Source organism: Hyperoodon ampullatus, assembly GCF_949752795.1.
Source record: "Hyperoodon ampullatus genome assembly, chromosome: 11".
Taxonomy (NCBI): domain Eukaryota; kingdom Metazoa; phylum Chordata; class Mammalia; order Artiodactyla; family Ziphiidae; genus Hyperoodon; species Hyperoodon ampullatus.
Genome location: NC_136924.1, coordinates 95,411,390 through 95,423,708, shown reverse-complemented (window position 1 = coordinate 95,423,708; position 12,319 = coordinate 95,411,390). Strand labels below are relative to the sequence as shown.

General features: G+C 39.9%; 1 protein-coding gene across 1 annotated transcript in view; it reads left to right on the top strand.

The window, feature by feature from the left end:
* Positions 1-12,111, top strand: part of RIMKLB (ribosomal modification protein rimK like family member B) — a gene marked incomplete at both ends in the record, with an annotated part of 29,822 nt that extends 17,711 nt beyond the window's left edge. Inside the window, 3 exons of the mRNA XM_079715728.1 lie at positions 112-198; positions 1,351-1,554; positions 11,648-12,111. Of these exons, the coding sequence (XP_079571854.1) occupies positions 112-198; positions 1,351-1,554; positions 11,648-12,111 (755 nt within the window). The remainder of the gene's footprint in view (positions 1-111; positions 199-1,350; positions 1,555-11,647) is intronic.
* Positions 12,112-12,319: the final 208 nt, after the last annotated feature.

Genomic DNA, 12,319 nt, shown 5'->3' with positions numbered 1-12,319 from the left:
CCATCAGGTTCTTACCTTATACCTCCCTTGTCTTGCTGACTTTAGTATAGATAAAATTTATCACAAAACACCTCTGTTGCTGTTCTTAAATTTCTTTTTTGCTCAAACCAGGTGGTCATGAAAATTTTGCTAAAATGATTGATGAAGCAGAAGTACTGGAGTTCCCAATGGTAGTGAAGAATACACGGGGTCATAGAGGTGTGTATGAGTTATTGCTACCACACATAATATTGAAATTACTTTTGAGAATTAATAAGTGATTATACAAAACAGATTTTTTAAGGCTTAAATTAGATCTGCCTTGTATTTGCTCATGGTTATTGACTAGACAGTAGTCTTGTCAATTGAAGTTTATAGCTTTTGAAACAGAGCTTCTGAAGAATTACTCTAGGGAAATTGCTAGGTGCATGGTACCTCAGACTTACAGAAGGTGCTTTTGTGAGTTGTTCTGCTAGGCTGGAACAACAACAACTCACATTTCTGTTCGTTTAGTGGTTATCCTAGAGATTTTAAGATGCATACTTTAATGTAGGCTGAGTCTCAATATCTTTATCTTCCTTTTCAACAATGCAGGGATTCTAGATCACCAACTCCATCATCCCCATCCCAATCTATATAGTTTGAAGACAGTGTATAAAATATCTTAATAACTTCAGATTAAGTAACTGTTTCTTAAGGCATAAAATGATTCATAAATCCAAGTACTTCACAAGGTTTAGTGCTTTGACAGAGATAGCTGGGTCAGGGTTCAGCTGGGACTTTTGACTGCACTGTTTCTACTTGGCTTCTCCAGTATGGCAGCCAAGAAGTCTCAGGGCTCCTGCAGTGAATGCTCCAGTGAACAAAGAATCTGTGTGACCTTTTACAATTTAGCCTCAGAAGTCAGATAGAATTGCCTATTCTGTATTTTTCTGAAACAATTACGTCCCCTCCTAGATTCAAGGGATAGGATATAGATTCCTCCTCCTCTTGATGGGAAGAATGTCAAAGGATTTATAACCGTGTTTTAAAAGCAGACACTTCTGTTGGCATAGAAGTAGTAACATACTGCTATTTTACTATATGCAAACATGGCATCTTAATATTGTGTAATATATAAAACATATGTTTTAACTCAGAAAAATGTTTTGTTGATAAGTGGGGCTAGTATTATTGGCTAACCTGGAGGAATACAAATCTTAAGAACCCAAATATTTACTTTGTCTTTATATACATTTTACCATAATGCTGTTACTTTGGTTAAAAAGCAGTTGGTTCTGAAAAAGTAGACTGGGACACAAGAAAATGCAGGTAATGATACCAACTGCTCATAGTTTGTTGACTTACATTTTTTATTCTTTTCGATCACAGGCAAAGCAGTTTTCTTGGCTCGCGATAAGCACCATTTGGCTGATCTAAGCCATCTTATTCGCCATGAAGCTCCATACCTGTTTCAGAAGTATGTTAAAGAGTCTCATGGAAGGGATGTACGTGTCATTGTCGTGGGAGGCCGTGTGGTTGGCACCATGTTACGCTGTTCAACGGATGGGAGGATGCAAAGCAACTGCTCACTAGGTAAAAGCAATGCAAGTGTCTTTCTAGGATATAAAGTAATATTATTAAAGCTTATTCAGTGAGTATTTGTATATAACTTAGATCTTTTTATTTAATATGTTGAAAAACGTATCTTTCACATGTAAATATGATTCATAGATTTACCACTAATATAATAAATGTATAGAATTGTTTTTCTAGTAATGAAGTTGGATTTTTCTGAATCATAAATTTGCTTTCACCCAGGCTCAATTTGTACCCCAATTCGCACATGTGTGAAATGTCTAACAAATTCCCTCTTTGGTCATATTATTTCATTTAAGCTGTGTCCTAACCCATTTTACCCATTGGTCCAAAGAATGTTGCTGATTTTGATTTGCTTAAGTGTGTATCTTCTGAGATTTCTTACTGTTGAAGCGCCTCAGAACGTAGTCTGGGTTTTTTCTTCTTCTCTGTTTATTTTACGTTCCTAGTAATCTTATCTAGCTCATGGCTTTAGATGCTATCTATGTTATTATTTTCAAATTTATCTCTCCAGTTTAGGCTTTCTTCCTGAACTCCAGGCACATGTAAATCACTGCCCCTCTATCTCCATGTAGATGTCTGTTAGACATTTTAGTCTTAACATGTCCAAAACTGAACTCCTCATCTAACTCCTCCTCCCAATATGTCCCATCCACAGTTTTCTCCTTATTGTTTTTTGGCAACTGTATCTTTCTAGTTTAGACCAAAATTCTTGGAGTCATTCTTGATCTCCTCTCTAGTCTAACACCTCAGATCCAAACTCCTTGAAATCTCTACTCTCAAAATGCATCACCTCTTGTTCCCTCTCTCTTCCCAGAACAGTTTTACTTCCCTTCCTACTCCTCCCTCTTGATTCATTCATTCACTGAACAAATATCTTTGAGTACCTCCTAAGTATCAAGTACTGTTATAGCAGTATTTTGTATATAGCAGTGAACAAAACAGACAAAAATTTCTGCTTCCCTGGGCTTTGTATTCCAGTGTTTTGCTGATGAAACCATTTAATAGTTTTAGTTCAAGTCTATAATAGAATTTCTTTTATTGTGTGTCTCTTCTGTTTCAAGAATCCTTATGTAGCACTTACTTTATCCATTCCCAGGCAGTCTTTATCTGTTTAGAGTTAATTACACCTGTATTGCAAGAATTACACTACTCGTCACTGTTTACTCCCCATCTGCATGTTCCCATATCTTGAGTTTTCTGTCCTTAGTCATTTGCTGCTATGTTAGTATCTTTTCTTGATTATTTTCCCCGGATGGTGTATGTGAGTGATAGATACCTCATAGCTTGCTTTCTTTCTCAAACGAGAATGATATATTGGCTGAGATAGGATTCTTAAATTGTGTGAGTCTTGCTTCTGTTCTACTGCTTTACAGTTTACACTTTTGCAATTGAATGTCCAAATCTACTCTGATTTTGGGAGGGGGATAGGTAATTTATATTCTTTGTAAGTTTGTTTTTTGTTTTGTTCTCTTATTTTTGGTTGTTTTGTTTTATTTGAAATGCTAAACAGTTTTGTCAGGATATTTTTAGATATGTGTCTCTTCTCAGTCAGTCCAACCTGGATTTTAGTAAGCTGTTTCTGTCAGATTCAGTTTTTCCAAGCTTCAGGAAAATTTCTTCTCTCCTTCTGGGGGTTAGGGTTTTTCTGATTCAGTTATCCAAATTTTTTATCCTTCTTTTGTGACTTCACCTCAGGTTTTTTGTATGTGCTTCAAAATATTTCTTACAGTAGATTTTCCAAGTTATAAGTTAGACTCACAAAAGCAACTCTCCTTCAGTTCCTCTGTTGAAAGTTTTTTGTTTTGTTTTGTTTTGTTTTGTTTTGTTTTTTTAATTTTTTTATTTTTTATTAGTTTCTGCTTTATAACAAAGTGAATCAGTCATACATACACATCTGTTCCCACATCCCTTCCCTATTGCGTCTCCCTCCCTCCCACCCTCCCTATCCCACCCCTCCAGGCGGTCACAAAGCACCGAGCTGATCTCCCTGTGCTCTGCGGCTGCTTCCCACTATCTATCTACCTTACGTTTGGTAGTGTATATATGTCCATGCCTCTCTTTCGCTTTCTCACAGCTTACCCTTCACCCTCCCCATATCCTCAAGTCCGTTCTCAAGTAGGTCTGTGTCTTTATTCCAGTTTTACCCCTAGGTTCTTCATGACATTTTTTTTTTTTTTAATTCCATATATATGGGTTAGCATACGGTATTTGTCTTTCTCTTTCTGACTTACTTCACTCTGTATGACAGACTCTAGGTCTATCCACCTCATTACAAATAGCTCAGTTTCGTTCCTTTTTATGGCTGAGTAATATTCCATTGTATATATGTGCCACATCTTCTTTATCCATTCATCCGATGATGGACACTTAGGTTGTTTCCAGCTCCGGGCTATTGTGAATAGAGCTGCAATGAACATTTTGGTACATGCCTCTTTTTGAATTATGGTTTTCTCAGGGTATATGCCTAGTAGTGGTATTGCTGGGTCATATGGTAGTTCTATTTTTAGTTTTTTAAGGAACCTCCATACTGTTCTCCATAGTGGCTGTACCAATTCACATTCCCACCAGCAGTGCAAGAGTGTTCCCTTTTCTCCACACCCTCTCCAGCATTTATTGTTTCTAGATTTCTTGATGATGGCCATTCTGACTGGTGTGAGATGATATCTCATTGTAGTTTTGATTTGCATTTCTCTAATGATTAATGATGTTGAGCATTCTTTCATGTGTTTGTTGGCAGTCTGTATATCTTCTTTGGAGAAATGCCTATTTAAGTCTTCTGCCCATTTTTGGATTGGGTTGTTTGTTTTTTTGCTATTGAGCTGCCTGAGCTGTTTATAAATTTTGGAGATTAATCCTTTGTCAGTTGCTTCATTTGCAAATATTTTCTCCCATTCTGAGGGTTGTCTTTTGGTCTTGTTTATGGTTTCCTTTGCTGTGCAAAAGCTTTGAAGTTTCATTAGGTCCCATTTGTTTATCTTTGTTTTTAGTTCCATTTCTCTAGGAGGTGGGTCCAAAAGGATCTTGCTGTGATTTATGTCATAGAGTGTTCTACCTATGTTTTCCTCTAAGAGTTTGATAGTTTCTGGCCTTACATTTAGGTCTTTAATCCATTTTGAGCTTATTTTTGTGTATGGTGTTAGGGAATGATCTAATCTCATACTTTTACATGTCCCTGTCCAGTTTTCCCAGCACCACTTATTGAAGAGGCTGTCCTTTCTCCACTGTACATTCCTGCCTCCTTTATCAAAGATAAGTTGGCCATATGTGCGTGGGTTTATCTCTGGGCTTTCTATCCTGATCCACTGATCTATCTTTCTGTTTTTATGCCAGTACCACACTGTCTTAATTACTGTAGCTTTGTAGTATAGTCTGAAGTCAGGGAGCCTGATTCCTCCAGCTCCGTTTTTCGTTCTCAAGATTGCTTTGGCTATTCGGGGTCTTTTGTTTTTCCAAACAAATTTTGAAATTTTTTGTTCTAGTTCTGTGAAAAATGCCAGTGGTAGTTTGATAGGGATTGCATTGAATCTGTAGATTGCTTTGGGTAGTAGAGTCATTTTCACAATATTGATTCTTCCAATCCAGGAGCATGGTATATCTCTCCATCTATTTGTATCCTCTTTAATTTCTTTCATCAGTGTCTTATAATTTTCTGCATACAGGTCTTTTGTCTCCTTAGGTAGGTTTATTCCTAGATATTTTATTCTTTTTGTTGCAATGGTAAATGGGAGTGTTTTCTTGATTTCATTTTCAGATTTTTCATCATTAGTGTACAGGAATGCCAGAGATTTCTGTGCATTAATTTTGTATCCTGCTACTTTACCAAATTCATTGATTAGCTCTAGTAGTTTTTCAGTAGCATCTTTAGGATTCTCTATGTATAGTATCATGTCATCTGCAAACAGTGACAGCTTTACTTCTTCTTTTCCAATTTGGATTCCTTTTATTTCCTTTTCTTCTCTGATTGCTGTGGCTAAAACTTCCAAAACTAGGTTGAATAAGAGTGGTGAGAGTGGGCAGCCTTGTCTTGTTCCTGATCTTAGTGGAAATGGTTTCAGTTTTTCACCATTGAGAACAATGTTGGCTGTGGGTTTGTCATATATGGCCTTTATTATGTTGAGGAAAGTTCCCTCTATGCCTACTTTCTGCAGGGTTTTTATCATAAATGGGTGTTGAATTTTGTCGAAAGCTTTCTCTGCATCTATTGAGATGATCATATGGTTTTTCTCCTTCAACTTGTTAATATGGTGTATCACATTGATTGATTTGCGTATATTGAAGAATCCTTGCATTCCTGGAATAAACCCCACTTGATCAGGGTGTATGATCCTTTTAATGTGCTGTTGGATTCTGTTTGCTAGTATTTTGTTGAGGATTTTTGCATCTATGTTCATCAGTGATATTGGCCTGTAGTTTTCTTTCTTTGTGACATCCTTGCCTGGTTTTGGTATCAAGGTGATGGTGGCCTCGTAGAATGAGTTTGGGAGTCTTCCTTCCTCTGATATTGTTTGGAAGAGTTTGAGAAGGATGGGTGTTAGCTCTTCTCTAAATGTTTGATAGAATTCGCCTGTGAAGCCATCTGGTCCTGGGCTTTTGTTTGATGGAAGATTTTTAATCACAGTTTCAATTTCAGTGCTTGTGATTGGTCTGTTCATATTTTCTATTTCTTCCTGAGTCAGTCTTGGTAGGTTGTGCATTTCTAAGAATTTGTCCATTTCTTCCAGGTTGTCCATTTTATTGGCATAGAGTTGCTTATAGTAATCTCTCATGATCTTTTGTATTTCTGCAGTGTCAGTTGTTACTTCTCCTTTTTCATTTCTAATTCTACTGATTTGAGTCTTCTCCCTTCTTTTCTTGATGAGTCTGGCTAATGGTTTGTCAATTTTGTTTATCTTCTCAAAGAACCAGCTTTTAGTTTTATTGATCTTTGCTATTGTTTCCTTCATTTCTTTTTCATTTATTTCTGATCTGATCTTTATGATTTCTTTCCTTCTGCTAACTTTGGGGGTTTTTTGTTCTTCTTTCTCTAATTGCTTTAGGTGCAGCGTCAGGTTGTTTACTCGAAATGTTTCCTGTTTCTTAAGGTGGGATTGTATTGCTATAAACTTCCCCCTTAGAACTGCTTTTGCTGCGTCCCATAGGTTTTGGGTCGTCGTGTCTCCATTGTCATTTGTTTCTAGGTATTTTTTAATTTCCTCTTTGATTTCTTCAGTGATCACTTCGTTATTGAGTAGTGTATTGTTTAGCCTCCATGTGTTTGTATTTTTTACAGATCTTTTCCTGTAATTGATGTCTAGTCTCATAGCATTGTGGTCGGAAAAGATACTTGATACAATTTCAATTTTCTTAAATTTACCAAGGCTTGATTTGTGACCCAAGATATGATCTATCCTGGAGAATGTTCCATGAGCACTTGAGAAAAATGTGTATTCTGTTGTTTTTGGATGGAATGTCCTATAAATATCAACTAAGTCCATCTTGTTTAATGTATCATTTAAAGCTTGTGTTTCCTTATTTATTTTCATTTTGGATGATCTGTCCATAGGTGAAAGTGGGGTGTTAAAGTCCCCTACTATGATTGTGTTACTGTCGATTTCCCCTTTTATGGCTGTTAGTATTTGCCTTATGTATTGAGGTGCTCCTATGTTGGGTGCATAAATATTTACAATTGTTATATCTTCTTCTTGGATCGATCCCTTTATCGTTATGTAGTGTCCTTCTTTGTCTCTTCTAATAGTCTTTATTTTAAAGTCTATTTTGTCTGATATAAGAATTGCTACTCCAGCTTTCTTTTGATTTCCATTTGCATGGAATATCTTTTTCCATCCCCTTACTTTCAATCTGTATGTGTCTCTAGGTCTGAAGTGGGTCTCTTGTAGACAGCATATATATGGGTCTTGTTTTTGTATCCATTCAGCCAATCTGTGTCTTTTGGTGGGAGCATTTAGTCCATTTACATTTAAGGTAATTATTGATATGTATGTTTCTATTCCCATTTCCTTAATTGCTTTGAGTTCGTTATTGTAGGTATATTCCTTCTGTTGTCTTTCTTGCCTAGAGAAGTTCCTTTAGCATTTGTTGTAAAGCTGGTTTGGTGGTGCTGAACTCTCTCAGCTTTTGCTTGTCTGTAAAGGTTTTAATTTCTCCATCAAATCTGAATGAGATCCTTGCTGGGTAGAGTAATCTTGGTTGCAGGTTTCTCTCCTTCATCACTTTAATTATGTCCTGCCACTCCCTTCTGGCTTGTAGAGTTTCTGCTGAGAGATCAGCTGTTAACCTGATGGGGATTCCCTTGTGTGTTATTTGTTGTTTTTCCCTTGCTGCTTTTAATATGATTTCTTTGTGTTTAATTTTTGACAGTTTGATTAATATGTGTCTTGGCGTATTTCTCCTTGGATTTATTCTGTATGGGACTCTCTGTGCCTCCTGGACTTGATTAAGTATTTCCTTTCCCATATTAGGGAAGTTTTCAACTATAATCTCTTCAAATATTTTCTCAGTCCCTTTCTTTTTCTCTTCTTCTTCTGGAACCCCTATAATTCGAATGTTGGTGCGTTTAATGTTGTCCCAGAGGTCTCTGAGACTGTCCTCTATTCTTTTCATTCTTTTTTCTTTATTTTGCTCTGCATCAGTTATTTCCACTATTTTATCTTCCACCTCACTTATCCGTTCTTCTGCCTCAGTTATTCTGCTATTGATCCCATCTAGAGTATTTTTCATTTCATTTATTGTGTTTTTAATCGATGCTTGATTCATCTTTAGTTCTTCTAGGTCCTTGTTAACTGTTTCTTGCATTTTGTCTATCCTATTTCCAAGATTTTGGATCATCTTTACTATCATTATTCTGAATTCTTTTTCAGGTAGACTGCCTATTACCTCTTCATTTGTTAGGTCTGGTAGGTTTTTATCTTGCTCCTTCACCTGCTGTGTGTTTTTCTGCTTTCTCATTTTGCTTATGTTACTGTGTTTGGGGTCTCCTTTTTGCAGGCTTCAGATTCGTAGTTCCCGTTGTTTTTGGTGTCTGTCCCCCGTGGCTAAGGTTGTTTCAGTAGGTTGTGTAGGCTTCCTGGTGGGGGGGACTAATGCCTGTGCTCTGGTGGTTGAGGCTCGATCTTGTCTTTCTGGTGGACAGGTCCACGTCTGGTGGTGTGTTTTGGGGTGCCTGTGGCCTTATTATGTTTTTAGGTAGCCTCTCTGCTAATGGGTGGGGTTGTGTTCCTGCCTTGCTAGTTGCTTGGCATAGAGTGACCAGCACTGTAGCTTGCTGGTCGTTGAGTGAAGCTGGGTGCTGGTGTTGAGATGGAGATCCCTGGGAGATTTTCGCTGCTTGATATTATGTGGAGCTGGGAGGTCTCTTGTGGACCCGTGTCCTGAGGTTGGCTCTCCCACTTCAGAGGCACAGCACTGACTCCTGGCTGCAGCACCACGAGCCTTTCATCCACCCGGCTCATAATAACAGTGAGAAAAAGTAGAAAGAAAGAATTAGTAGAAGAAAGAAAGAGAGAGGGAAAGAAAGGAAGAAGGGAAGAAAGGAAGGAAGGAAGGAAGAAAGAAAGAAAGGAGGGAGGGAGGGAGGGAGGATGGAAAGAAAGGAAAGAAAGGAGGGAGGGAGGGAGGAATGAAAGCAAAAGGAAGAGTGAATGGAAGAAGGGAGGGAGGGAGGAAGGAAAGAAAGAAAGAAAGACAGGAGGGAGGGAGGGAGGAAGGAAATAAAAAGAAAGTGGAAAGAAGAAGGGTGGGAGGGAGGGAGGGAGGAAAGAAAAAGAAAGAAGGAAAGGAGGAGCGGAGGGAGGGAGGGAGGAAGGGAAGGTAGGAAAAAAAGAAAGAGCAGGTAAAGTAAAATAGAATAAAGTATGAAATATAGTAGCGTTATTAAAATTAAAAAGTAATTATTGAAAAAAAAAACACGGACCGATAGAACCCTGGGACATATGGTGGAAGCAAAGCTATACAGAGAGAATGTTACACAGAAGATTACACACACACATTCACAAAAAGAGAGCAGGGGGAAAAATCAAAAATCTTGCTCTCCAAGTCCACCTCCTCGATTTGGGATAATTCGTTGTAAAAAGAGGAAAAGGGCGAGAAGTCTGAAATCTTGCTAAGTCCACCTCCTTAATTTGGGATAATTCGTTGTAAAAAGGGGGGAAAGTCTTAAATCTTGTCCTCAAAGTCCACTTCCTCAATTTGGGATGATTCGCTGTCCATTCATACACTCCACAGACGCAGGGCACATCAAATGGACCGTGGAGCTTTAATCCACTGCCTCCGAGGCTGCACAGAGAGATTTCCCTGTTTCTGCTCTCACAACTCCCGGGTCTCAGCCTTGGACCTGGCCCCGCCTCTGCGCGTAGGTCGCCGGAGGGCGTCCGTTCTTCGCTCAGACAGGACGGGTTTAAAGGAGCCGCTGATTCGGGGGCTCTGGCTCACTCAGGCAGAGGGGAGGGAGGGGAATGCCCTCTCCTCGCGCACCAGGCAACAAAAGGGAAAAAAGTCTCTTGCCTCTCCAGTAGCTCCAGACCCTTTCCCCGGACTCCCTCCGGGCTAGCACTAACCCCTTCAGGGTCTCTTCCTGCCGCCAGCCCCAGTCCTCTCCCTGCGCTCCGACTGAAAGCCGATACCCGAGCCTCAGCTCCCAGCCCCACCCGCCCCGGTGGCCGAGCAGACAAGCCTCTCGGGCTGGTGTGTGCCTGAGGGCACCGATCCTCTGTGCCAAAATCTCTCCCGCTTTGCCCTCCGCACCCCTGTTGCTGTGCTCTCCTCCGCTACTCCGAAGCTTTCCCCCTCCGCCACCTGCAGTCTCCGCCCACGAAGGGGCTTGTAGTGTGTAGAAACCTTCCCTCCTTCACGGCTCCCTCCCACTGGTGTAGGTCCCGTCCATATCCTATTGTCTCTGTTTATTCTTTTTTTCTTTTGACCTACCCAGGTATGTGGGGAGTTTCTTGCCTTTTGGGGGGTCTGAGGTCTTCTGTCAGCGTTCAGTAGGTGTTCTGTTGGAGTTGTTCCACGTGTAGATGAATTTCTGATGTATCTGTGGGGAGGAAGGTGATCTCCGCGTCTTACTCTTCTGCCATCTTCCTCCGGCCTGTTGAAAGTTTTAAGTTGGGTAATCATGTTTTTGTTTTAGTTCAGAGAGTCTTTTTGTGCTAAACTTGAATTTGTGCTCTTATTTCTTTCATTCAAGTCATAGACAGCTTGTTATTTGTTCTTATTATTGTCACATCACATCAGAGCTCTGCTCTGGTTATTTGGAGCATTCCAGATGGCCTCAGTACTATGGATGCTGAGAAGCAGTGTCATTTAATTCATTGGGTAGTGTGCCAGTCCCCTCCTTCCTGCACTCCCCTCCCCTACTCTTGCAGCCACAGTGGTAAGGGGGACTCTGGTCATATGTGCATTTACCTTTGGTCTCTTTGGGTCAGGCATACTTACATAGTACTGATGTCAGCTTTCCTCCTGTTGAGCTCCTTAAGCCAAGGTTTTGTCAAAATTCTTTTGCTTTCTAGTCCTTATCTAGTCCTTTCTAGTCTTGAAGCGTCTCCAACTAGTTCTAATTCTTCTCTCTCAGGTATCAGCGAAGACTTCACTCACACTCCTCCAGCTACCTGAAACCCCAGAATGCTTTTGGCTTAGGAACAGCAAAGGGATTAGAATTGGGACTGTGGAGGAAGAGGAGCATGTTCCTAGATTCTGTCCTCTCTCCCTCTTATGCATCTCTATTTTTACAAATCAAAATCTGAAACTGATAAAAACCAGTAACAACATTAAGTGGTTTAACTGTATTTATGCAAAAGTTCCATGTTATTGCAAGTAAGATAGGCTTCAGTGAAAGTTGAATGTCTTCAGAAAAAAATAGCATATGGAAAAAGTACTAAGTCATGAATTTGTTGAGAGACTGTGTTGGAAGGGGATTCCCTAATGAAAGAATCTTAGACTTCAGTGTCCCAATTTTACACCAGAATAACACTTTTGCTATTCTACTGATTTAGAAGAGAGGTTTAGCCTTAGAGGCTAACTTTAAGGTCAGCTTTAGTTTTACTCCAAAATTTTATCATTTTGGTAACTTATTATCTTATTTCTCTTTTGCCAGGTGGTGTCGGGATGATGTGCTCATTGAGTGAACAAGGGAAACAGCTAGCTATCCAGGTGTCTAATATCCTGGGAATGGATGTGTGTGGCATTGACCTGTTGACGAAAGACGATGGCTCCTTCTGTGTCTGCGAGGCCAATGCAAATGTAGGTTTCATAGCCTTTGATAAGGCTTGTAATCTAGATGTAGCTGGTATCATAGCGGACTATGCCGCCTCCCTTCTGCCCTCTGGCCGGCTCACCCGGCGTATGTCCCTGCTCTCCGTGGTGTCCACGGCCAGTGAGACTAGTGAGCCGGAGCTGGGTCCCCCAGCCAACACTGCTGTCGACAACATGAGCGCAAGTTCCAGCTCTGTTGACAGCGACCCTGAAACCACGGAGCGAGAGCTGCTCACCAAGCTCCCGGGGGGCCTATTCAACATGAACCAACTGCTAGCCAATGAAATCAAACTCCTGGTGGAGTGATTCCACCAGTAAATAATTAACCAACAAAACCCTTGTAAAACTTTCTTTTTCTTCTTTCCTTTTTTTTCTTTCTTTTTTCTTTTTCTTTTTTTTTTTTAAAACCAACTTGCAATGCTGTTCATGGAAAATGCTCAGAAAGATGAGAGAAAATTGAGTAGGATTAGTTAGGAGGGAAGAATGGGGGAGATAGACGAGACCTTTGCTACTA